Source organism: Patagioenas fasciata, chromosome 1, assembly GCF_037038585.1.
Source record: "Patagioenas fasciata isolate bPatFas1 chromosome 1, bPatFas1.hap1, whole genome shotgun sequence".
Classification (NCBI taxonomy): Eukaryota; Metazoa; Chordata; class Aves; order Columbiformes; family Columbidae; genus Patagioenas; species Patagioenas fasciata.
In genome coordinates, this window is record NC_092520.1 from 66,277,358 (window position 1) to 66,304,787 (window position 27,430).

Consider the following 27,430-nt stretch of genomic DNA (forward strand, 5'->3'; position numbering starts at 1 on the left):
AGTGCTCCTACAGAATAATCTAGGACGTGTTCCTTGGCAGAAGCCCCACTGAGCATTTCTCCAGCTGCCTGGTTGCCAGCTCAAGTGAGTTTTACTGCAAGTTTCACTGTATTTAGTAATTTTCTTCCAGCCTGAGATCCTGGAAATGGGTCATTAGTAAAAATAAATAATTAATAATTAAAAAAGCTGCTCCACCTCCACCACCTTTGACTTGAAATCCTAGTTTCTATCAGAGAACCTGAGAACAGGCATGCTGCCTGCCTGCATCCCCAGAAGCAAAGAAGAACCTGAGACTCCACTTTCCAAATGCCCTGGCTTGGGTCACTTGGCTCATATTTAACGGATGATTCAAGTTAGCAATACCGTCATTTGCATAACCTCCCAAGCAATCTTCCCTAAGATAACTAAATACAGCTTAAAAACACACTGAGCAGTATTGGGAAAAAAAAAAAAAAAAAGAAAGAAAAATTCAAAAATCCTACTTCTGAGCTGTTTGAGTATTTCTTCTTTGTTTCAGGAGGCATTCTCTTATGTTGCCACAAATAATACTGAATGCAGCTTGACTCCTCTGAAAATAGTGTTGAAGGAAGGAGCCAGATTTATTGGGACTAACAAGGAAGTTGTCCAAAAGAGATTCATTAATTAGGAGGCCTAATCACAGCCAATAAGACAAGCACCCAGGCCATCAACAGACTAATATACATCTTTTGGCAGTCACCACTCCCCACAGGCTTGCCTGTCTGTTGCTGCCTACTGTATGGTTTGCACCGCAGAAATGATGTGATAATGCTAAAACCAACTTGGCACTTTCCACATGAGAGGATGAGTGTGTTTCCCCACCCTGGAAATGCAGCCTCCAGCTCTCTTGCCCGATGCCAGGGGTTTCTTAATACCCTGGAATTAGCAGACTAAGAGATGGAGCAAACTAAAGGAGCATTTGCTATCTGTTCGTGCCGCCTAAGCTTTCCATCAAATAAACCCTGGTCTGATTCTCATCCCTTTGGGAAGGGTTGCCCACAGCTAACATTTGCTACCCCAAATAACCCCGAGGTGACCTTCTCACTAAAAAGCTGCAGCCAAGAAAAACCCTGTTTAACATAACAGTGCACAGCTTAGAACATCAACTTGAACCATCCTGACCTCTGAGCTGCTGGGGTCTGTACAAATTAATTTAACAATACACAGTGTTGAAAGGGAGGAACGTTTCAAAGGAATAATAATAAAAAAAAATCTCCCTCATCCATCTCTTCTCATTTAAGAAATAGTCAGGAGGCCTACTTTAGAAAAATTAAAAGTGCTCCTTGTTGCAAAACAATAAGCTGTATAAGGGGTGGGGGGGAACACATTGGATTCTTGCGTCTTAGCGTAGCAAAATGAAATTTCCCATAAATGGGTGCTGCTTTTGGAAAATCGGCCTTTAATTTCCACTGAGGAGCTGGCTTTATTTCCTGGATGCTTCAAAGATACCCTTAGGGTTTGCCTTTCTTTTTCATAGCTGCTGCTAGTACTTTTATTAAGCAAATAAACAAGTCTGCCTCTTCTGCCCACCTCACTGGTTTGTACCTCACCTCATGCTTTCCATGGCTTTCATGGAAATATTCTGGCTTGGTAAGAAAAAAGCCCCTCTCCATACGGTACTTGAAGCTTAGATCAGTTAATGATTGGAAAAGCCCATCAGATAGGAGACATGTAGAAAAATGAGATCATCACCTACTGGGGCAAACAGCTTTATTACCTGTACTGAACAGGAACATGGGTTGTGTTAAGACTTTGGGGCTTTCGCCAGGTGCAGATTTATTCCTCTGGTACTCCTTAGCTGGAGCTTTGACTCCAACAGTCTCATTGTAAGTAGGGAGGATTATTGCAGCAGGGGTGGTGAAGCTGGAGACAATAATCAACTTTAATGATAATTTGGGAATTTGTGCAGAATTGCCTTGACAGGTTGAAAGCTATATAGACGAGCATAGATGAGAGAGGTGAAGTTTCTTCCTGAAGCATCCAGTGGACTTCAGTAATTACATCTATGAAACCACCTGTTTATTTCGCCAGTGTAGCTCATTGCAATAATAATTTCTGTTTTCCTACACGAATGTTTTTCTTTCTTCAATTGAATTGTGCTTCTGTCAGGAAAACAGGGGATGAGCCTAAGCACATCCCCAGATGGTACAGAGGGAGATTCCTCTATCAGCAGCAGAGGGGTCCGCTGCCAGTGCGGTGGGGGGACCGTGAGGAGTGCTTGGAGGGGCTGCCCTCTCCTCCCAGACATTCCTAAAGCCAGGGACTGTGAGGTGTGAGAAACCACAGGGGCTGAGGGGGAGAGGATTGGATGTTTAGTGCAGCGGGAGATAAGATAAACTGATATTTCTCCGGACTTACTGCAGCTTTCCAGGCACAGCCTTCAAGATCCTGTGAGGTTCTAGGGGTCCTCTTGCAACTAATACAGTAATGACCTTGAATTTGCTTCCAGCTCAGCTGTACTGCTGGAGGACAAGGCTTTTCTTGTGAGCAAAAAACATGAAAGCAGCACAGAGATTTGCCTGCATAGCTCCGGTCTTCAAGAGATTTGAGTATCCTTTTTGAGGCCCCACTTGCAACAAGGGATTGTAGATAAGCTTCTGCAGTAGTTAATGTGTAAACTTTTCAGATTTATTCTCACTGGTGGCTTTCCTTTTGCTTGTAGTGTTGACAAATAGCTTGCTGTATGCTGATTTTTTTTGTTTTTCACAGCTAATTTTTTGCTACATGAAAAATGTAATCATGTGCATGCTCATATGTCCATGCTGACCAATAAAAATGTTGCTTTTATGACCTTATAAGTGTTATGGGAAAAAAATAATTTGCTTTGATTTAAAAATAATAATGCAACTCGTTCCTTTTTCAGATTGTAACCTGAATAGCAAATTTAGGAGTCCACGGTAATTCTTCATGCTGAGACAGTCTGCTGCACCAAACACGTGCAATCACAGACAATTAGAAACGTTCATCGTCTCACACGTGAATTAAGACTAAACCCTTTTCTTCTTACCAACTTCTGGTTATAAGACACAACAAAACTGGGAAAAAAAAATACAGAAAGCATGCAGTTTTGCTATGGTTTGTGTTTAAATTGTGTTTGGACTTGTTATGTGACTGTGAAAAATATTGGTGACCTTTTCCTTTGTATCTTTGACTTCCTGCAAGCTTGTCTGTTTAAAAGATTCTGCAAGATGCTTCCTTTGCAGATCCTGTAAGAAATGTATATTCAGCAGGAGAAACATCTGACTGAGCAAAGACTAACTTACACAGTGGTTTGGAAGCCACGTGTTGAAAAGTGCTGGGGAAACACAGCAGGGAAAATGATAAAAAGGGATGAAAGCAGTTCAGACGAGTGAAGAATGCTGATTTAAAAATGCAAACCATCTGAACACTGATGAGTGGGCAGGTTGCAATAATTTCAGGGCAGACCTAAGTTGCACAACAGCCATATACTGTAAGTTGACTCCCACAGGACATTGACTGTAGTGATTTAAAATTGGATGTGGTAGGGGGGAGTGTCAAGGTTCTGCAGAGAGAGATCTTGCAGCAAGAGGAGCAGAGAGCTAGTAGGAAATGGGTCAGTGGGAGTAATAGCTTTTTTCCATGTGGTTTATGTGAACCATGGCATATGTGTGTGGAGCACAGGGTTATCGCACTCTTGGATTTTTTTTTCCAGTGTACTCAAAATGTATGTGTTTGCAATGAAATTTGGTCATCCAAGTGTGAGATTATTCTCTGTTTGGACACTGCTTTAAGTCCCAAAGTTGGCTTGCTTTTTTTAATGTTCTGGGATTTGTCTTGTTCGTTAAAATAGACTGTGTTTGGAAATGTAATGCTGTGGCCTCACATTCCCAGGAGGTCAGCAGAAATCCTAGCCTGAAGTATCCCTGCTAATACCACCTGCGGTTTGTTCTCGCCTCTGCATTGTGGTAGGCAATCTCCTCGTTTGTGCTGAAACAACTGGATGTGTGACCACACTGAAGTGGATAAGAGGACTGATCCAGTTTAAAAAAAAAAAACAAAACAAAACAAAATAAAACCCTCTGACATATACTTCTCTTAATCCGCTGTTATATCATTTTACTGATCCAGCTGTGTAGACAAGGGTGTTGGCAGTGGCAGGGGCATGGTGCAGGGATGAGGGACAGAGCAGAGAATGCTTTATGCCAGTGTAAGTGCCAGTTTCTTTTCAATGTGAAAACACAGCCTTAGTTACAGGTTCAATCCAAAGTTTGCGCTCGACTTTGATGTAGTTTAGCAGCTTGCAGAAAGGTGATAGAATATGGTGAGTATGGTTTTGGTCCCTCCTGATGGTCAGGTATAAGCAGGCAGGGTGTTATCAGAGGTGTATAGAGCTGTGAGTGCTGTTTGGACACTGTGTGATGAGATGGTGGCTCCTGAGGTGCAGGCTGTTAATGAAATTAAACCTGCCCCTGCTCCTATTCCCCTTTTATGGTCACAGCTGCCTGGTACATGTGGCTCTTACGTCCCACCATTAAGTAGGGATTGAAACAAATGGAGTTAGAAACAACGCTCGAAAAGAAAGGGCTTATTTTTAGTCAAGATCAGGTAAGTGATATGTCACTAAGTAGTATACTGAGCTACAATTCATTGTAGCACCTGAGGCTGATAATGGCCACTGTTCAGAAAGGTGAATGATAAGGCTTGTGATCAGGTAGGGCTGGACTTTCTTCAGCCAGCTTTGCCACTGATACCCACACCACTTGATTAAGCAAGTGAATTCATATAAGGACATAGCATGCGTGGTGATCCAGCAATGTGTTAGTGTATTTTCCTTGGAACACAGTCCCCTCGGTCAGACTTCATTTCGTGTTGGACCATACATCTCCCCACTAATGCACGAGCTGTCCAAAATTCCCAGGTATTAGTAGAGCACAGATTTCCAAGTCTAGGTCTGACATCTTCCTCTACTTCACCTTTATGTAAATCTCCATCATTATCCCAAAGGCATGTATTTAGTTAGTTGTGCCAGCTGTCCCCCTTTTTGGAAAATGCATACTCCTCATGCCTTGACATGCAGAACTCTGTGGCACCTCAGTGTGTGTGCAGCATCCATAGCAGAGGTACAACAGTCACTCTCTTATTCGGGTCTGATCCTGGGCTGTGCCGCCCAGCAAATGATGTGACCCACTGTTGCTGTGCCAGTTCATACCAGCTGAGGAAAAGTCTCCCCTCCAACCTGTGATGTGATGCTCTCCCTGGCTACCCCTTGATGGTACTCACCATCCTTTCAGGGCCATGGGCAGAGGAGGGCTGGCCAGCTGAGAGTTTTGCTCCCTGCCTGGTCCCTTTGCGGACAGGCTTGCTCGCAGTCCCACTGCATAAGGACTTTCCATGGCAGAAGACAGCTGATATTGTCCTCACTGTGCATACAGCCAGGCGTGGGTTTTGCTTTTGTTCTCTTACTGCTACGCTCAGTATAGCAGAAACAGGCAGGCACATGATCTCCCTGAAGGCAGGATCCAGTGTTACTGTAGAAACTGGCCACCAGCTTCTTTTGTAGCTAGCAGCTGTCACTGTGTGGTTACAGCCAAAGCGTGTCACTCCTACAGTGTCTGCAGGCTCTGGAGTTTGTTTCTGCTTCTGAATCCTCTGCGCTACAGCTTGGAGATTAATTCTGCACCATCTATCAAAGAGTGCTAAAATATTTCTGAATTGTATCTATTTTTAGAACCATTTTTGATTAATATTTGATGTTCTTTCTAGGTTTCATTTTCCTTCACCAATACTTCAAGGCACAGAGGAGCTGGTAAAGGCATTGCCATGAAACCTAACTTGAAGCAATGGAAACAACTCATGCTGTTTGGCATCTTTGCATGGGGTCTGCTTTTTCTGGTGATTTTCATCTATTTTACAGATAGCAACACTGCTGAACCAGTTCCTAGTTCGTTTTCTTACATTGAAACTAAGAGGCTTCTGCCCCTTCAGGGCAAGCAGAGAGTCATCATGGGAGCGATACATGATCCATCATTCTCTGAAACCATTGATGGGAATGAGGTGCTTCTTAATGAAGATCTCTTAGGTTCATTTAAATCGGGGACTGGAAGTATTAAGAAATGGACTGATTTGGAAGATGACTTTAGAAATGAAGATGAGTTTTTTCCATCCCAGATAGGAAGAAAATCCAAAAGTGCTTTCTACCAAGTGAATGATGATTATTTATTTGCTGCTGGTCAGCCTCGACCACACAACCACCTGCAAGAGATAGCAAAATTCATCTCAGCTGATGAGGATAATCCAAAAGCAAATATTTTACAGAACAACTGGAGCCATCAGAGAAGAGGGAAGAGAAGGAGCACAAAGCACAGGAGAAGCCAGATGCTTGATGAATCTGATGACTGGGATGGGTTATATTCCACAATGTCGAAATCCTTTCTTTACAAGCTTTGGAAAGGGGATGTCTCTTCCAAGATGTTAAACCCTCGACTGCAGAAGGCGATGAAAGATTATTTGAGCACCAATAAGCATGGGGTGCGGTTCAAGGGGAAACGAAACTCCAAATTGACAGGAGACCAGCTATTCTGCGAGCTAAAAGAAAGGGTGAATGTGAAAACAATAGATGGCAAGGAAGCTCCTTTCTCCACTCTTGGATGGGAAAAGCACGTTCCCCAAATTCCACTGGGCAAATTGTATACACATGGCTTTGGGAGCTGTGCTGTCGTTATGTCTGCTGGTGCAATACTGAATTCCTCTCTAGGAGATGAAATAGGTGGGTGAAATGCATCTATTCATGTGTACATATATGTATACGTATGTGTTCATGTTTGTCTTTCAAAAGGTTCGCTCTTCTCAAGCATAGGTCTGTAAAGCCTGGTTGTTCTCTCTCACCAGCATTACCTGAGTGTGAGCTTATGGACTTCAGTGAAGCTGTTCCATTTCAGGACAGTGTAACTGAAAGGAAAATCAGACCTGAAGTCATAATTTGATTTAAAGAAAACAGTGATGCCTTCATATCGTATTACAGCTTGTTGTATAAAGGAGGCACTGGTTTCATCAGATCTGCCGTATTTGACATTTTGCTGCAGCTTGTGTTTATTTCTTCAACAGATTAGAGCCATGTTCTGGTTTTATTTTGCATAGCTGTATTGCACCTGTCTGTGTTTTACAGTGGCTCATAGAGAAACTGCTTGTGCTGTTGCTATCCCAGACTGAACTTTGCCTCCATGCCAAGTACACCATCCTTTTCATCTTCTGCATGTTTGGAGTTGACAGGCATATAGAATTCAAACCCTTGAGCAGCCTCATGCACTGAGGTCAAGTCCCTTGACCTCTTTTCTGAAACTGAATTTTAATGAGTTCAAGTATCTCCTCCCATTAATTTTTCTACTGCTGCACTGAGTCAGTGAGGTTACACGTGTGCTGAGATGTCAACATCACACAGATTTCCACACTTCTAGGTGGGAGTTTTGTAGTAGCTATTCAGAAAATGATTGTGGAGCCATAAAATGAATCTAGGTCAGTTTTATTTTTTCCTTTCAAAAATAAGTACTACCACTCGTATTAACACCTCAGTAGTTCTTCATTTTAGTAGTATATGTGCAGTATGCTGCAAGCGCTGAAAGAAGGATGAAATGTATGTCTCAAACTTGCTTCTGGAGCAAGAAGAGTTATCTCCTTCAGCTCTCTATAAAAACGTTTTGATGTGTCCTCATTCATCCTCCCATCTTCAGGACTTCACATTGCAATACCTGCTTCATCACACTGTATCATCTTTGACACAGATGGATTTCCTTTAAATCTCTAGGATATATTAGAGCTGCTGTCATTATCAAACTACTCTAATAGGCTTCCAGCATCGCACGGATGCCCAGCTGGCCTGTGGCTAAAATCACACCAGGGTAAACCCCAACTTCACAGGAAGCCTCACTGATGCAGAAGTCATTGTTACACCCTTCCTCGGTGTGTTATCTTTGACTGAAACAAAATAATTTTCTCTCAGTGTTGCCAAGTACACCCAGTTTACACTGGTATAGATTGGTGCTGTAATGGAGAAGAGCAGATGTACAAGAGCAGATGCTCTTTGGTAAGACCTACAATGAAATTTCACATCTCTTCCTACCTGTTGTACAGGTGAGTGCCATGAGGATGGAGTCAGGCTCTTCTCAGTGGCAAACAATGATAGGACAAGGGGCAATGGGATCAAGCTGGAACACAAGAGGTTCCACTTAAATTTGAGAAAGAACTTCTTCTCAGTGAGGGTAACAGAGCACTGGAACAGGCTACCCAGGGAGGTTGTGGAGTCTCCTTCCCTGGAGACATTCAAACCCCGCCTGGACACATTCCTGTGTGACCTCACCTAGGCGTTCCTGCTCCAGCAGGGGGATTGGACTAGATGATCTTTTGAGGTCCCTTCCAATCCCAAACATACTGTGATACTGTGATACTGTGATACTGTGAAAGTGTGTGGTGCAGCAGGAGTCACAGAAAATCTTTTTCTAAGTATCTTCCAGGCCATGGGCAGGTATTTGTGACTGAGCAGAGAATTTGGCCCAGAACTGGAGCAGGGGGCAACTGAGTGCTTAAAGCCATCCCAGAGGGACCTGGTGCAAACCTATGGGTCTTAGTGGTTCCTGTGGCTCCTGGGAAGTGCTAATACACTGGAGACATCATCCCAGCACTTCCTACTTAAAATGGAAAATGGGAGCTCCAGCATATGTTTCCAGTATTATTCCCATGGGGAAGAAGTTACACTTCCCCTGCAGAATCCAGTTTGTATGTGTTACAGCTGAGCTCTTGGCTGCGCCCTTCCACCTCCTTGAGAAACTGATAAGAATCTGGCTGGAAAGAGAAAGATCAGACTGTTCAAGATGCTCTTTTTCCATGTGCATGCACAGCTCTAGAAAAAGACTGTCTTCTCCCAGAGCTGGCACCAGGGCTACCAGCTCTGGGTTGGAAATGTGAGAAAACCTGCCAGTTTGAAGGCACCGTGGGCAGCTGTTGTTGCTGCTCTATGGAGTCAACCTGGCACCCACGCTTGAGCTCCTCCGTATCCACAGAGCAAAATAAGCAAAAGCAGCATCATTAGGGAGTGAGGAAAAACACCCCATGCGCAAGTTCTGGTTTTTGGGCCATGGACTATACAAGCCTTGGTTGATGAAGTTGCTGCAGGAAAAAGGCTTTTACTATTTATCCTCCCAAAAGAAAAAAATAAGGCTTAAGAAAGGAGTACTAAGAGGACCTTTCTCTTCATAGGCCTTTAGCTCCCTCTTCCGTGTTCCTGTTAGAAATGCAGGCAGAAATATTAATGAGTTTTCTGTCTTTTGCCCTCCTCTTCCCTGCCCACCACTCTGCCTCCCCTTGTTTTTGAATGAAACTAGGTATAGAGGAACTGTGCCAATAGAGAAAATATTCCCATTGTGATCATGCTATTTAATGGGACACACAATTATTTTGGCATCATCAGGAGGTAACAGAGATCAGTGATAAAACCTCAAACTTTTTATATCTTTTAAATGGTTGTCTCCAAATACTTAATAGGACTAAAATCAGTTAACTTAAAAACATCTATTATCAATGTTAGGCTGTGTCCTGATGATGTATTTTATGGTGAAGGAAAGATTTTTGCTCTTGATATGAAGAACCAGCATGGGTAAAGTTGGAAATGCAGGACACTGTCTCTCAATTAGATTGTGAACCATACAATTCCCATTTCTCAACATGATTCCCAGTTCTCAGTCAACAAATTGTCAAAAAGATGTTGAATGTGGGTCCAAATTTATGTTCCTAAAGTCAGAAGCAGGTTTCAAATATGAAGGACCTTTGTTTTCCTTCTCCTTCTCCAAAAATGTGAAGTACTTGCGGTTTCTTTTGACTTCATGTCCTCTAGCTCCTGTGCAGTCAAGATGCTTATGTTTAGGCCAATGAAGGCTAGGTATTGAGGCTGTAGTTGTCAATATATAGGGGCACAGAAGAAAGCCTTCACTCCTTAGCTTCTGAGGAGTTTGTCATGCTGGACATTTGGCAAAAATCTCTTTTTCAGACACAACATGTTAAAGCAAGCAAGTATGGCTGAGATTGGACTGCTGGCTTCATGTCACACAACATTTTCTTGTCTGGAATACAAAAAGTATGGGGTAAAGGTGTGAAAGGACAGAAGATCAAAATTTGATAGGATCAGGTCTGAATTCCGTTGAAGCATGCTGGTCATCTTGGAAGCTTCTGCCTCATCCGTTTTTGAGCTGTAGACAACCATATTTTAAGTGACTAAACAGCTGTATAAACTTTCTATGGGTTAAGGCATTTCACACCCATTTTGACCTGAATCGTATTCTCTGCTTCCGTCAGTAGAAGGGATAAAAGTACACCAAATAGGCGACTATTGTCAGGGACAATGTGTTTATGGGCAATGGTTATAATGTCTTACTCTCCCTCACAACTTTTGGGCCTTGAGATACCCTTAAAAGAAGCACTGAGCGGGTGGTTATGCTTTATCCAGCAGCAGCTTGCTCATAGTGTTTACCCTTGACCCATACTTGACCTATGGCTGCTTTCTCTTCTGCATGACTTCGAGGTCAACAGCTTGTCAGGAAGCTTTGACAGTTCAGCTCTGTTAGATCTTTGCTACCAAGGGATCCTCAGGTTTCTGTGTGTGAGCAGGTCTATGGGCTGACTTCTCTACAGAGGCTTTTTAAGACTTGTACTGACTTTGAGAGTAAGTACACGGTATGTTTAATTAGTTTAGGATAGGCTGAGATTTTCAGGTATTGTAAAATGCTGTGAAGCACAAGCTTATAGCCGAGCATTGTTGTTCATTCAAATATGCAATTAGATAGCATTGCAATTAACATGCTTTTGCATGTAGTAATTTGTACATTTTACAATAGAAATAGTGAGCAATTGTGTGTACTGTGTGTACTAATAACCTTCCCACACTAATTTTGTCCAATTAAGAGAACTATTTAAGTACTGCAAGCTAAATTAATGGATGACTCTGAACTTTTTTTCAAGTGGATTTTAGTAGCATTAATAACGTATGGCAGATGCAAGAGGAATTTTGTTAGTGTATGGTAGAATGTTTATCATCCTTAGAATATGAAGATTAGGAGAAATGTGTATGTTTTATGTTGGTTTAGATAATTTGTTTATTTTAGTGTTCTGTATTACTCAGAAAAACAAATTACCCCCTCATTTATGCTCCTAGATTCTCACGATGCTGTTCTAAGATTTAATTCTGCTCCAACACGTGGCTATGAAAAAGATGTTGGAAATAAAACGACCATGCGGATCATTAACTCTCAGGTAAGATCTTCTTTTTGTGAATTCAAGTCAGTGTCACTTCTCTACAATATGACATTAAATTAATAACTTCTGAGAAAGAAGGGTTGGGTAATCTGGGAAACAGCTAGTGGTTTAACAGTCATGGTGTAGTGAAGGTAAAAGTTCTCCCTTACAGCAATGTTCACACTGCTGTCAGCGTAGAGTGATTGCAGTAGTTACTTGATATCCTTGTTTCAAAGAATTAGTTTGTAAAGTTTTTCATGTGTCCTACATCTGTAAAGGCTCCTGTCAGTACAGAAGACCTTCACCACACTGCCTCCGGGGTCTTCACAAGGCCCAGGCTGTGGGGATCCCAAAGCTCTTTTATCATATTCTCTAGTTCCTCAATTATTTCCTTGCTGGAAGGTGAAAGAAATGGTAACTAAGTTGTCTTAATACATAACTTCAGGTACGTCATCGTTGTTGAAAAATTTGGAATGAACTAGTTAAAACTTTCAATGTACACTGGATATTACACAGAAGGTGAGTTTGTTCATCTGAACGGAAACAGAAAATGGGATTTTCTGTGTATGGATGTCAACAAATAATTGTGCATTGAGCTATAGTGACACCTTATGGTTAAGACTAGTTTTTAAATTTAAAAAAAAAAAAACCTGAACTCTGATCTTGGGCAAACCAAGCCTCTTTCCTTTTTATGAAATGCAGCCAAAAAGCAACAAGAGAATTACTGTGAAGTTTTATGACATCTTGAAATGGTGAGTTCAATTAGTCAACACCAGTAGTATGGTTGGTCATGTAGCATGCTCTATACACATAGATTCTTGCTGAATGAGAGCAAAATTCTTATTAATTCATTTTTTCTTCTGCTGCTTTGGGAGACTACCCATGCACAGTCCATCTTGGGTGGTGTGTTCTCTGTGTGTATAAGCTCATGTTCTTTGCCACCACAGAGAGGACAGTTCACACTCATTTTGTAGCTCTTTGTGAGGCTGCAGGACAGACTACGTCTCTGAAGTTATCTGGGTCAAATATACCCACTTTCTTTTGTTCAGGAAAAGAGAGCAAAAGTATCTTACTCTCTTAGTCTGGATTTAGTGCTGAAATCAAGGTATCCAAGGATATTGATCTTCATTTCATTTAATGTCTTTTTTTCTTTTTTTGACTCTTCTTTGTTTTGCTGTCAGCCCAAACTTCCTGGTTGCTGACTGTGCCTGAACTCCTGTGCCTGGAAAGAAGGAGGATTTTGAAATGTTATTTAGTTGACCAGTCTCACTGGGCGCCCTGTAGGAGGAGAGAAATGCCTTCAGGGAGTGATCTGAACTTTATTAGCTCTTCAGCAAATTCAGAGAGACTAAATGGATAAATTAGCAGTTTTCGACTGTTCACAGCAGGCTGAGGTCCTCCTGGCTCCCAGGAATGCTACAGTACACCACTCCCACTAGGGTGGTGATGGAGGGTTCCATGGTCTTCTCTGCTGCGTACTGTGTTGTTTGGTCTCCACAAGGCCTCTCAAGAAAACCCAAGACATGGCTAAAATTCAGGCAAGGTCAGCTCACACAGCTTCCTCACAAATGTTCATATTCTCACCACCTTTCTGCTCCTTCGAAGAGGTCAGAAGGCACCTGTGATGCTTTGGCCACCCTCTGAGAAAGTGGCCTTCCCCTCCCTGGGAGAGAAACCTGTACAACCCACTTGATAAAGGTTGCTTTCCCTACCAATACTGAAGATGGGTTACCCATACAGGTTTACTGACCCTCCTTCTCTCCTTGCTATTGGAAATTCCTGCATTCAGCTGATTAAAAGGCTGCTGTGGCCCCTGTCTTCCTTCGTGTTCTCTGCTGTGAAAGCCCAAAGGACATGAAGGAAGCCAGTGCAGCCACAACAGATATTGTTATTCCAGAAGAAACTCATCTCATACATATGAATGCAGGCTCACTAAGAGTGGAATTTGTGTGGACAACATCTCCATGGACTCTTGCTTACTGAAAGGCAAGTAAGAGCTCCTTTGTGTGATAATTATGGAACTGAGCTTTTAAAAGCTTGACCTTTTGGTCTGTTTACTCTGTACTCTCAAAAAAGGAGTTTACGTTCTCAGGAGAAAGCTGCTCTGAGAAACGGAGCTAGGGATGCTAATGGCAGCACAACTAATTCTGTTCTTATTGTAGAAGGCTGATGGAAAGTCATTAAGCTCAAAGTTTATGGTAGGAAAAATATTGCTATGGCAACAATATTATTTTTCTGAAGAAAAATATGCATAATCAAATATGGCTCATTGGATCCTAAAGGGAAATGAAAATTAGTATGAATTTATTTGTCTGGAATGTTGATTAGTTTAACAGCTGGAGCCAAATTCACGCTGTTTCAACTAATGCTGAAGTCATTCAGCTCAATCCTTCCTGACACTGGATGCACCAGGGATCAGAATGATCTGGTTAGACATGAAGGGTCTGGGAAGGCATAAGCCAGCAGGAGTGAAAAGGAAACTTCCAGTGGGGCAGGAGGATCAGGCAGAGGACCAGGAGACGGGAGGGAGTTGAATGAGAGCAGTAGATCAGAGCAATATGAGTTACTTCGTAAATAGCCCTATTGCGTGCCTGTATTTTTCTAGGTATGATGACTTTTACAGTCAGTGTCTAATTTGCCTTTTTGGAGTTATTTGAAATGAGATTGTCTTGGTGTTGAAATGAGAAAACAACCAAAAGGAGGGAGAGAGGACAGAAAACAAACAAATAAACAAACAAAATCCCCACAAAACACAAATGAACAAAAAACCACTGGCAAAACAAAACCAAAGCAAACCAAACCAACCAACAAACCAACCAAAAAACCAGAAAGAACCCAACAAAACAACCCCCACATTATACCTGGGGGCCTTTCAAAGAACTCTGCTCTGCCTCCAAGCAGAGGATCCTCTGGACAGTCAGAAATACTGTAGCTTTTGTTTTCATGTTCCAGAATACACAGTAGTGTTGATATACAATTATGCAGCATCTCAAGTGGTCTTATGGTCTCATCCTATCCCTCACAGATGGAGAGTAATTCAGCATACTGCTACTTCAAACTGTCATGAATGCTGTTTATGGCTAAGCTCCTTTTTATATAATTTTTTAGCAAAACAAGATGCTTAAAATCAACCAGAATTAAAGTGGAATAAACAGCAGTGTGGGGAGGACTGTTCATTTTAGAGGAGGATTTTGCCATTTTTCTGGATCCCACTTCCTTTTAATGCTGTGCAATTCTTTGCGTCTGTATTTACAGATTCTCACCAATCCAAACCACCACTTTGTTGACAGCTCGTTGTACAAAGATGTTATCTTAGTAGCCTGGGATCCTGCCCCCTACTCTGCAAATCTGAATGTGGTAAGATGTCTGTTTGGACCTTTCTTCCTAATCAATCTGAAAGCACTGGAGAAAATGAATGTATTTAGTGCTGCAGTCTCCTAGTTCTCAGTTGTCAACAAGAACCCTGAAGTCTTCTATTTCTGCATGAGTTGGTCAAAATTGGTTTATTGGACAAAAGCTTTTTAGCAGCCAGCACTTGTGCTGAAATGGACTGCTCTGAGATGCTAGGGTAGATGGATGGTGGAGGTTTTTTGATAAAATGTTGCTGTTTTCACATAACAGTGAGTTTTCTGTGCATTTGCCAAGGAGAGAATGTCACTAGATTTCAGAAGGAGGTTTTATCAGGGGAGGTGAAGAATTACATCCATTTTCCCCACCTTGCCCTGCACCTTCCCAGACAAAATAGAACACCCTAATGAAAATCTCTCTTGGCGCCTTCCCCATTTCTCGGGCCTCCTCCTCACCAGTCTTCCCTTTGTGTCCACTCCCCCACAGCCATCTGTGCCCACCGCCCGCCCCCTCGCCAAGAGCAGTAGACATCCATCTGGTTGTCACTGGGGGAGGCTCTGCTTTGGCTGGTGCTGCAGCTCCAGTGGACCAGCTGATCTGATGGTTCTTGGCAAGGGGAGCTGGGAGCTGAGCAAGGCTGCAAAGCAGAAAGTTAAACCTTCATCTGCTGAACTCCCTTAGCAACAGATGCCAGAGGCTGCCTGTCTCCTACGCAGGCTGCCGTCAGCCTCCTTCATGTGCTGCTGGTGCTGCCAGCGAGGATGGGGACACTTCCAGAGAAAGGTTCACCCCCTCGCCCAGGTCTTATGTCAAGGCTCTTTGAACCCCTTGTTTAACAGGGGTCTGTGAGTGGGAGATGAGGTTGGCTCGTCCTGCTGCAGTGAGTTGCTTATTGGGAGTCTCTGTATGAAGAAAAGAACCAGAATAACCAGAGTGAGGACCGGCTTTCTAGGAGGAGCATCCACCAGTGCAGGCTGCTTTGCTGCCTTTGCTTTTGTTTTGAAGAACCCAAATTTAACTAGATCACATTATTTTGCGTGTACTGTTCAAAACATTGGGTACCATAAGATTATAAAAATGGTTACTTTTTTCCTCCCAGTGGTATAAGAAGCCAGACTACAATCTGTTCACTCCCTACGTACAGCATCGCAGGAAGAATCCAAACCAACCGTTTTACATTCTCCATCCAAAGTTTATATGGCAGCTCTGGGACATCATTCAAGAGAACACTAAAGAGAAAATACAGCCCAACCCTCCTTCTTCAGGTTTTATTGGTAGGTGTATCAAAGGGGGGCCCAGTAGACATGTTAGATTAAAAAAGATAAATAAGCAATTGTAAATGTGTACACTGCATGAGGAGCAAGTCCGTATACTTGTAATATTTGTTTCTAGTGCTCTATACAGAAACAATGACTAGTTAAACATACAGCATGAGAACTATGAAATATTTGGGTGAATTTAATATTCTGCTTTCTTGCCCTTCACATCCATAATATGCATGCCAGATTTATCAAACACGCATACATCTGTGAGACATTTGTATTATTCCATATCAACTTATCTGTTGAGAACCTACTAGATTCTGAAGTTCTTCATTGGGATCATAGAGCAGAGATGCTTCAGACAAGGGAAGACATATGGCAGATCATACAGAGAGGATGAAATCACTGATGTGGTCTGACAGGCCTACATGGGTCAAGGAATGGGATTTCCCATGCCCTGTCACAGCTTCCAGTGCTCAGTCTGAAAGTTCCCAATGAATAGAGTTTCACTGTATTTTTTGGTCCTTAGTATTTCTTTGCGGGTAATTTGGCACTGTGTCCGCACTTGATACAACGTAATGACTTCTCTGATGCATGGCAGATCCTGATCGTGAATGTCTAAAGCAGAATCAGGTTCTTCCTTGCTCATGTTTCTAGAGACACAGAGAGCATTAGAGCTGCAAATACTGTCTTCTACTTTGGAAACTCCATCCTTTCCTCCTTGACATTGTCACATTGGTCTACATATTTTCTGCAGGCAGAAAATGCTCATATCGTTCTTTTTTATCAGAATCTGAAAATGAAGATAACTGAGATTGCACCTGACATGGGAAAGCCAGTTCTGAGCATTTATCTTGGGCTCTATATGCAGTGGTGGCATCCCATTGTATTGTGGAGCCCACCAAAGCCCTTAGGGAGGGTGCTGTGGCTCTCAGAGGGATGACATAAAGGTGTCTGGGTGTCTATGACTTGAGCGAGTTGTGCTTACCTGGAGCATGAGTGGAAAGAAGAGGAGGGCTTGTGTGTAGGTGGAGGATGGCTTGGCAGCTGGTTACTTCTTGAAGTGAGATTTTCGGAACCTGCTTGTAAAAATTCAGAAGGAGAAGACTGCTCATGTGGAATGATCTCACCAGCAGTGTTCACATTTTGCAAAAGTATTTCTTGGAGTAACGAAGTTGTTGATAAAAATAGGTTAACAGCTGCTGATCATAAGAATAGTGAAGATGATCATTGTGCTGTCAATCTGTACTTCCACAAAATATAAGAAACATTTTGAAAGCTTTCTTTGAAGAAGTGGAGTTAATGTCACTATAAGAATAGAACAGTAATCTTCAACCCCAGATCTGAATGTTCCTGACAAACAATATCCTTCAAGCAGAGAATGCTTTGGAAATATTAATCGTTAAACAAGCAAAAACATTAACAACAAAAGCTTTATAGATAAATATACTTTCTATGTACAGATGCAAATTTGGCTCCTTCACCTCTACTGGGAATTTTATTTATGTTGTTATTGTCTCAAAAAAAGATGCTTAGAGATTTTGGTAATGCTATTTTTAACTTTTTTGAAAAAAGGCAGTAAGACAAGCTTATTGGGAATCATATCCACCTCATTTGATAACTAACTACTGTTCTTATAGATGCGTTTTAAATATTGAATGGGTGTCCATGCATTGCACATGTAACGTAATACAAACTGGGACATGGCACAGAAACAGCAACTGTGTATTGTTGAAGTTGGACAAAAAGGGCAAGATAAAGCATAAAATACATAATACAGCTTGACAGAAGTCTGAAAAGTCACGTTGGTCTTCAGATCGGGTATCTCTCAACAACATAGGCAGCACATATCCAGTTGGAACTGAATCTGGCAGACACAACTGAGTGCACCTGAGTGAAAAGCAGATTCTGAATGTTGAGTTTATTCCTATAAAATCTACAAAATTATTTCCTATAAAATTAATAGAAAAAAATGGGTAAATGATGACCATTATAAAATGTGAGTGTCTTAATTGCAGGAAGATATGGGAAAAGGGTTTATTAAATGGCCACTCTGCTAATACCATTGTTCTGAAAACAGCTATATGAAGGAAGATAACTTGTTAAATAGAGGGTTTGAATTTTCACAGGCAGAGGGACCTATATCCATGAATCTAAGCTCTTAAAGCATGGACCATAATGATTCTAATCACTTTATTAGAATAACTTATTGTAGGTATGTGTGCAGTGCTCTGCAATTAGACCGAATACAGGCTCTGCACAAGGATCTGGTTTGTCCATATTTACACCAGCAGAAAGTCAGGCAGCTCTCTGTGACCTGCAGTTACTCGTGGAGGAAGAGCAGTTCCTGACATCGCTACTGCCAGTAACATTGAAAAGGTAAAAAAAAATGGTTCTGGATCAAGTGAAACACTTCAATTTCAAGCCTCTTTAGCCTCAGTTTACAAAATTGGACAAACATATAAATTAAAGCATGGAAACATCAGACTGTTTCCTTTCAGGAACGTCGGAAATGTTTTAGGGTGATCTTAGGCTATTTCTTCAGTATTTACATTTTTCGCCTGGCAATTGTATCTATTTCTACCATTTAGCGCTATTTATAAGAAACTGAGTCTTCCCAAAGGGAGAATACTTGGTAGAATGTGTTGCCACTGTGTTCTTCTGCAGCAGTGAGTCACCATCCGTCAGCCATGATTGATGTCAGGGGAATTTTTAGCATTGTTAATAGCTGTACTAAGGTACTTAAGTCACAATATTATTAAGTCTCTCAGAAAAGAGGCCAGTGGGTCATTTGTGTGGAAGAGGGAATCTCTTGCATCCTGTGGCTTTTGGGGAATGAGTGAGAAGAGGTAGAATATTTTTTTTTCCCTGGCTTCTCCACCACTTGGGAGCTAGGGAAAAGAACATTTTTTGTGCTTCCTTTGGGGCATGGGATGCCCTATCTTAGCATAACTCTTTTCTGGAGCCACTGATTCCTCAAAACTCTACATACAACACCCCAGCAGTGTGTCCTGGCAGCCAAGAGGACCAACCATGTCCTGGGGTGCATCCAGCACAGCATTGCCAGCTGGGTGAAGGATGTGATTGTCCCACTATGCTCTGCTTTGGTTCAGCCTCACCTGGAGCACTGTGTGCAGTTCTGGGCGCCACAGGATGAAAAAGGGGCAGGCACTGATCTCTTCTCTCTGGTGACCAATGACAGAATCCGAGGAAATGTCAGGAAGATGTGCCAGGGGAGGTTTAGGTTGGACATCAGGAAAAGGTTCTTCACCCACTGGGTGGTGGAGCACTGGAACAGGCTCCTCGGCGAGGCAGTCACGGTCCCAAGCCTGGCAGTGTTCAAGAAGTGATTGGATAACACTGTCAGACACATGGTGTGAATTTTGGGGGTGTCATATACAGGGACAGGAGTTGGACTTGATGATTCTTGTGGGTCACTTCCAACTCAGGACATTCACTGAGTCTGTGATATATTAGCTCTGTGCCGGCATGTTACTGAGCAGAGACAACAGCACTGCAATAGCTGTTGGTTGGGGTGAGGGAAACAGTGTGTGTGTCCCAAATACAGACAAAGGGAAAGGAGGGGAGAGAAGTGGAAGGACTGGTTGTGTTTTACAGATTATTTTCAAAATAAGTCACAAGTCTAGAGTTCTTTAGTAATATTTCATTTTGTGTACATACATTTACTGGTTTAAGCCTGTTAAATATGTCACTGCTGCTAGCCACTTCTAAAATAGTAACATACAGCACACATACACTACAGAGGTCTAAAACCAGGTGAGATTAATATTACCCAACACAGATCAGCTTCCATCAAGAACAGAATTTCTCCACTTGTCTCCATCAGGTTCTAACCTGTAGATATTTCTGTCTTTGGTTTTCTTCTAAACAGGGTGTCAGCTTGTGGAAGCCCATCCATTACCAGTGCCAGACTGCACCTTAACAATGTGACACACAGACCCACATCTGACCATAAGTCTTTTCTGATAAACTTGTTATTATTTAAGCGTTGTTTTCTATCCACTCTAGTGAAAGGTGTAAGTTCAGGACATCATTGAAAGTAGGCTGAGCTAATTGCTGTCAAATTGCATCCTGTTTGTTAGGTGTTACTTCCAGGGCTATACCATGTCTAGGAAGGATGAAATTGACACAGACAAATCATCCTTTAGTGTGATATTTTCTAGTGAATCCATCTTGAAGTCTGTGAATAATAACCAAGAAAACACAGAGTTGGGTTTTTTTCTAGTGGGGAAAGGTTCACCAGGATAAAACAAACATTTTATCTTAATCTAGGAGTTATATCTTAGCTAATGTCACTCCTCATTAAAAATTGTTTACTTTTTGTCTCCCTAATCTAATCCTTAGATGAGCTTTGAGAACCGATTCTTGCATATTTTTGCATGATTTTTGCAGCTGCCACCTTCATGCTTTTAAACAAAACTGCGCAGTATTCTCATCATCTTCCACTAGTGTTAGGCAATTGCCGTGGTGGCTTATTGCAGTTAAATTTGTTGATTCGCATTTGGCTGAAATTTGGGTTTGTTAAATGAGTATTGATATGTTTAGATCTCGTTTTGGACTTTGATCTACTCTATATTTCTCAAAAGTATCAGCGTCCAAGCACCAAGTCTCGGATTTCAATTCCACTGGCAGATCCTAAATTGACAGTTGAGAAAATGTCACTGTTATTAGGGACAGATTTGCTCTATTTTTTGGCAGCAGAAATAAGTGTTACCTGTTTGCCTCCTATTGATATGTTTTTCACTGTATAATATGAACTCAGTCTTCCCCCCCTCTTTCTGAACATATCAAAGCTCAGTTTTTAGTAAGGGTTGATGGTGTATAAATCAGCAGTCTCTATTTTTACCATTCTGCTGTAAGAAAACTGCTCCTATACCCTCCTTGGTAGCCTTTGTAAACAACCTAGTTCTAACCTTACATTTTTGTCATCTGATGACCAAGGCTAAAGCTGCTTTTTTGAGTTTCTCAAAAGCAGCATTCTGTGTGCACGGGATGGTGCATTAGCATTTGTAAAGTTTGAGGACTTTTTAATAATATCTTGATTATATACAGGCTTTTCTATGAAGATTTTGCTCCTCTCTATTGTTTACTAACTGGATTTGCCCTGAATTTCTACTTAATCCTAGTCCATCAGTACACTTTGGTAGTTTACCTCTTCTGAGGTGGTTTTACTTGAAATGCGCATTTCAATACCCCTATATACCCAGCGGCTTTTGTCTGTTTTAAGAAGCTAGTTGAAAGCTCTGACTGCAGTATTCTATTTCTGTTTTAGTCCCAAATCAAAATGTGTTTTCTGTAGATTTTTACATTTTAGCTTGGCAGTGTAGGTGGTAGTCTTTGCTAAGTGTTGCAGATTTTAGCGTAATGCAGAAACCACTGTACACAAACTGATAACTAAGGCCAGATTACTTTATTGTTGGGAAAGAAAGAAAGGCTTGTTTGAGGCTTTACAGTCGACATCACAAATTTAACAGTTATGCGTCATTAATAGTTGATAACATTATTTTAATCCTCATTTGCGTGCATTGAGACAATAGTACAAGCAAGACTATCATTACACTGCAACATTGTGTGTCTATGCATCATTGTATGACTAAGGACTTAAATTTAAAATGGCTTCAGAGAGGATGTTGAATAGAAAAATACAGCTGATCTCCAGCTCTGCTTAGAAAAAATACACTTGCATGAACTGAATAAAACTATTTGAAATATTAAGAGGTTGCCTTTATTATTGTTACTGACTCAGCTGTTTTCCAGCAGTTGGTGAAGGAACAGAATAGTGCTTACTTTTTCCAGCTCAGTTTTATCCAAGTATTATTACACAAATAAATAATACATCCAAATATGTAAGCTTTACATTCTTTTTCTAATAAAAAGCACTCTGAAATTTGAGCATCTCCTGCTTCCTGAAATATGGAGATAAAAGTGCAAACTCTTCTCTTACAGAACCCCAAATCACATTAAAAAATTCTTGATTATTCTAGTGTATCACCCAAAATTGAATAACACATTTAAAGTTATATTGTATTACTGGTCAGCATTTGCCAGTGCACCCTCATATTACAGAATATATTACTGTGATTAATGTACAGCTTTTTGCATTCAGCATTAAGTGATGAATAAGTAATTTTCTAAGTCTACTATATAATGCGAGTATCCATACATCAAAGGTGACAAGTATTGCACAATTTATTAAGCTTAGCCACAGGGCCATTTGGTGACAGCTAAATTCCTATTTGGTTTTCTTGTGGTTACTATTTGTCATAGTTCATGAACTAAACAAAGGTAAAAGAACTCTTCTCTTTGCAACTGCAGTATTTTAAGAAGTCAAAGCTACCTTTAGTGTATATTCCAAAGAATAACTGAGGCACATTTGGCCCAGTTTCAAGGAGCAAAAGATTTTGCTGTGGTACCTGAAATCCGATCAAGAGAGACCATAGAAGTAGACTAACATATAGAAATCTGTATGTTATAAATCTTTATGTTTATTTGTAATGCTTTCTAGTTCACAGATTATCAAACATAAACTTATTAATGTGTCTAGCTAAATTCTTTTCTGTAACTAAATTTGTGTTCTGTGTGAAATGAGACACATTATGAGTATAACAATCAGATTATGTGTATTTAAATGTTTTCAGCATCTCTTACATTTTGTTAAAATGATGCTGAGATCTTGCTGAATGTTTGAATTACACTTATTATTCTAAATGCTTTCATACAGCACCTGTTGTATTAAGGTATATTGAACTATATTATTTACTTGTAAACTAGAGAACATTCTTTTTAAATTAGTGTGCTAAACACAAAGTCCAATTGTACTATACAAAAGATGCATGTTGGAAATTCAGAACCTCTTGAGTCACTAAGATTGCCAAGAACAAATTGAAAAACATTTTCTCCTTATAATTAGAATCCATAGTATATGTTCATTTGTATAAGCCATCGATGCAAGGAATGTAATCTTAATTTAATTCTGGTTTAAATGTTTTCAGCGCAGATTGTAGAAGCTCAGGAGCTTATTGTGCCAATTGGACTGAGTTTAAACCATACCAAACACTTCCTGACACCATAGATATCAGCCAAATAGGAAAAAAGTAACACATCTTTCTAAGGATTTTGAAATACTAATATGTAATATTTTGAGACACATAATACTTTATTATAATCTAATATTGTACTTCTATAGCAAACTTGCATGTTGACTGTTTCTTTGACAGCTGCATCATTTCTTTGGTATAATATATCTTAAAATATTTTTAAAAGAATATTCTGTGCTCACAATCCTTTTTTTTTGTTCCAATGCATTATTCAGGAATATTACCATTCAACTATAAAACATTCATAAAACACACCTTTGAATGATTTACTATAAAACAACTTTTCTCCACACAGGCAGAATTATTTTGCATTTTTCCATTTTCACATCTATAATTCAAATGGGATTTTTGAAAATCCAGCAAGAGTATTAGAATTAGAGTGGCCTATACAGAAATATCTTCAGTTGTGATTTTGAATGTATGGTTGCACCAATTCATTTTTGTCAAAGCTAAAATCATGCCAGATAACCTGACTTTTTCCTTATTATGAAATTCATATTGGATATTTAAGATCTAAAAGTTTTAAAGCTTAAACATCAGATCTGGAAGAGAACAGGTCTGATGGTCATTTTCGCACCTGCTTGCTGGTTTCAGGTTCATGGCTATGGTATTATTTTTGCATGCTTCAGTAAACTTCTGAGAAGGTTCAACAGTTCCATTTCCATCCTTGGAGATAGTACTGGGCTGGACAGGACCACAGACATCTTTCTTTAATTTCGAAGTTGTCCCTGCTCAGAGGAGACCCTGGTACAGCTCTCTGTAGACCCCTCCACAGGTCTCATGGCAACATCATCACTCAGACTGGCAATATTTCTGCTGGTTTGTACTGGAATTTTATGGGTTCTTGACCAAATCCCCTAGGCACAGTAGTAATACTGCTAGTAGGTTAATTGGATTAATCTAGTTAATCAAGTTTTTGCTGAGCTGTTTTAGGGCACACTGCCCTAAAAGAGCCTGGGGAGCTCTGTTGACAGCCGTGTTTTAGGGACTTAAGGAAAACAAGCCAGGCATGGCATTAGAAAGTAAAGAGAATAAAGCCTGAATATATCCTAATACATGGACTGGTGTAAATGTCCTCACAGTTTAAACTGCTGCTGTTCTTTCAAAGACAGTTGATTCCTGGGTTTTGTGAACTTAGTTTTCACTACAACATGAGGGCTGTCCCCTGTGGAGGAGAGTTCACATCCTCTAAGGCACGGGACAGAACTGTACCCATTTATTCCCTATTTTAGTTAAGACTCTATTCATACAAAGAAAACAGCTTCTTTTAAACAAAAAGCTGCTTTTTTTTTTTTTTCTCCTTCCCTCTGTCTTTAATACAGTGCTATCTCACCTTCTGGTTTTGAATTAAACACCAGGATCAGATCATTCCAAGGGAAAACTTGAGGGCTGTGACAGCTAAGTGGAGGAACCAACCTTCCTGGGTTCACGTAGGTTGAGTGTGTAGTGCTGCATGCCCTGGAATCTCATCCATAGGTGATTGGGATGGGAGTGTTGGTTGTACTGCACCGTTGGTCTCTTTGGCTGGGGGTCTGCAGTGGTAGGGGTGCTAAAAGCAGAAAAGGTCTGGCACTGACCACCGTTTTTCCCCAGAGTACAGTTTCGGCATTGAAAATGTGCATCAGGTCTGGAAGTCTCAGGAGCGCTCCCATTTCCACCAAGACAGATAAGTCTCTGTAGCCCAGGGACACCTGTGTATGTGGTGATCACTACTCATTGTCTTAGCTCATCTTTCAGTTTGTTTACCCTAGACTTGAACACAAAGATGTTCTGTAAATTAGCTGTTACCACTCAGAAACTGGCCTGTCCAGTCACTGTCTTTCCTGTCACGAAACATCATTCAAACATCATTCACATGAGCAAAAACTTGAGTGGACAGTCAAAAATTATGGTTATTTATGAGCAACCGAATGTGAAATCCCAAGACATGAACTGGATGGAATAAGGCAGGAAGAGCAAGGAGCTAAACTAGATACCTCAGCATGCCTTTTAGGTTGATTCTGAAGGACTTTGTTCCACGGATCACAAAGAACTAAAACTCTACCGCTTCTAATTTATGGGAAAGTCCATGATATTGTTTGAAATTTCGTCATTATTGAATCATACTTGCAGTGATGTGGCCATCTTTACTGTTAATAAGGAAATTATAAGAGAGTCCCAATATTTGTTCTTGACACTTTTCTCATCCCACAAGTGGCAACTTTCTTTATTAATTTTAAGGTCAGCTGGGTAATGTGGCAGTGAAATGAAACACTCTGGTTAAGGCTTGTACTTTCCGTCAGAGCCAATTTTCCTAAGACATTGGTGGTACAGCTTTTGAAACTGGCTCCAGGCTTGGCTCTGGGTGCAGGAGAGAAGTCATTTTACTGTCTGTTTCTGGATTTGCTTCTTTACTGCATGTGCTTCCACCCTCTTTCCTCTGATTCAGCTGGATAACGGTTACCTTGGAGTGGCAGGTGGGCTCTCCATCAGTGGAGGAAGGAGGTTGGCAGTGGAAAAGCTGGCAGAAGCATTTGTAAAACTGAAACAACAAACAAACAATTCTAGACCTGGTTGCTAGGCAGGCTACAATTCAGAGCATCTCTATAACAGCTTGGAGGCAAGGAAATGTGGTTTATTAAGCTCATCCTTCTTGCTCAAATAGGGATTAAATGTGTTTTCACCAAGAATCCCTGTTTCTTGCTGCTTAAGACTAAAGTTCACTTAAATTTGGGGACTTTTCCTTTGAAATTGATATACTTAGCTTTTTGAAGACTACAGACTCCGTAGAGTGTAAAGCTGTAAAACCATCTAGAACATTTTCATAACCTTTCATTTATAATAAAAGAAAATTTAATCACAGAAGTAATTGGTTTTCAGTTACTTCACACATCAGGCAGGGAAAAAATCATTTTGATAATCTAATGATACACAGCAGGGAGAACATAAGGTTCTTTTCATTAACAAGCCATTGAAATCTCCCTGTTCCCAAACTGCAAACTAAAATTCAGAAAATGGTTTTGCTTAATTAACAAACCAAAATAATTTTTAATGTAAATTCATTTCTCTTGTGAGAGTTACCCAAAACACCTTTGATGCTTTATTATTCCAAAGCTGTTGTACAGAAAAAAACAAAAACAAAACTAACAATTACATCAGTTCTCATTTGTAAGTGCAAAGTGAGCAGAATGGTATAGCTGTCTCCTTGAAGAGTTGACAGTCATATTCAATCGATAGACATATGAGTAGTACAACAAGTGCTTCAAAACATTTTCTATATGTTTTTATTTTTAAAGTGAAATCTTAAAACAAAAAAAAACAACACAAACCACAACAACAAACTGATGTCCAGAGCTTGCTTTGTCATTTTCCTTTCACATGGCTATCTGAAACAGAAAAGGCTTCCAAAACTGTGATTGATGTAAAAGTATTGCAATTTAGACTGTGCTGATGATCAGTATCTGGTATCAGTCCCTTTGAAAATGTGCAGCCGCAACAGTAAGTTTTCTCTCATTTTGAAGCTATAAAGACCTTCTGTTAGTACAGATTTACAATTGTGCTGTAGAAAAACGAAGTTTACATAAGGTCACATATATTCCTCCTGAATCTATCCTGCTCTACTTTTGACCTTGATCATGGGATGAGAGTTACAGCATCTTAGGACTGCAACTAAGATCAAAGTGAAACTTTTTCTGTCTTTAAACTGGAAATTAATTTCTATATGGCCTTAGCTGCTATTGATGGTGCTGATGATAGTCTGGCATTGACGTGGATGATACTGGCCCATTTTTCTATTCTTGTTTCTCCTTCTCGTGATGTACAAAAAAGGAAAAGGAAATCAGTGAAATTCTTCATAGTCTTGAAAATTAGCATGTATGTAAATATCGTAGGACACAGATATCCAAAAGCACAGAGGATCGAATGGGCATATCTGGATTTTTTTTTTTGTATTTCCTGCACATGGCAGGTCAGAGTTTACACAGAATCACAGAATGGTTGGTATTGGAAGGGACGTCTAGAGATCACCTAGATCAACCCACCTACTAAAGCAGGTTTGCCCAGAGCAGATCGCACAGGAATGAATCCAACTGGGTTTTGAATGCCTCAAGAGAAGGAGACCCCACAACCTCTCTGGACAACCTGTTCCAGTGCTCTGGCACCCTCAAAGTTAAGAAGGTTCTCCTCATATTCAGATGCAACCTCCTGTGTTTCAGTCTGTGCCCGTTACTGCTCATCCTGTCATTGAGCACCACTGAAAACAGTCTGGTCCCAACCTCTTGACACCCACGCTTGAGATATTTATAAGCCTAAATAAGGTTTAGCTGTGGAAGTGGTAGAAGTACCCAGAAGACCTCTTTAAAAACATCAAATGACTGTTCTGTGTGTATCTGTGTGTTCTGTATTCTGCAAGTGAATGCAAAGTCCTGGTCTGTCTTCCTAAATAGCTTCAAGAATTGATAATATACA

At 40.7% G+C, this 27,430-nt stretch overlaps 2 protein-coding genes across 7 annotated transcripts in view; one reads left to right on the top strand and one right to left on the bottom strand.

The window, feature by feature from the left end:
• Positions 1–27,430, top strand: part of ST6GAL2 (ST6 beta-galactoside alpha-2,6-sialyltransferase 2) — a 182,191-nt gene that overhangs the window by 149,292 nt on the left and 5,469 nt on the right. For all 5 annotated transcript variants that reach the window (XM_065829552.2, XM_065829550.2, XM_065829553.2 and 2 more), the window contains 4 exons: positions 5,743–6,745; positions 11,177–11,274; positions 14,512–14,613; positions 15,704–15,878. In XM_065829552.2, the coding sequence (XP_065685624.2) occupies positions 5,800–6,745; positions 11,177–11,274; positions 14,512–14,613; positions 15,704–15,878 (1,321 nt within the window). In that variant the 5' untranslated portion in view covers positions 5,743–5,799. The remainder of the gene's footprint in view (positions 1–5,742; positions 6,746–11,176; positions 11,275–14,511; positions 14,614–15,703; positions 15,879–27,430) is intronic.
• The window catches only part of LOC136097299 (pinopsin-like), a 92,076-nt gene continuing 85,938 nt past the window's right edge, over positions 21,293–27,430 (bottom strand). For both annotated transcript variants that reach the window (XM_071807893.1, XM_065829554.2), the window contains exon 5: positions 21,293–25,505. In XM_071807893.1, the coding sequence (XP_071663994.1) occupies positions 25,278–25,505 (228 nt within the window). In that variant the 3' untranslated portion in view covers positions 21,293–25,277. The remainder of the gene's footprint in view (positions 25,506–27,430) is intronic.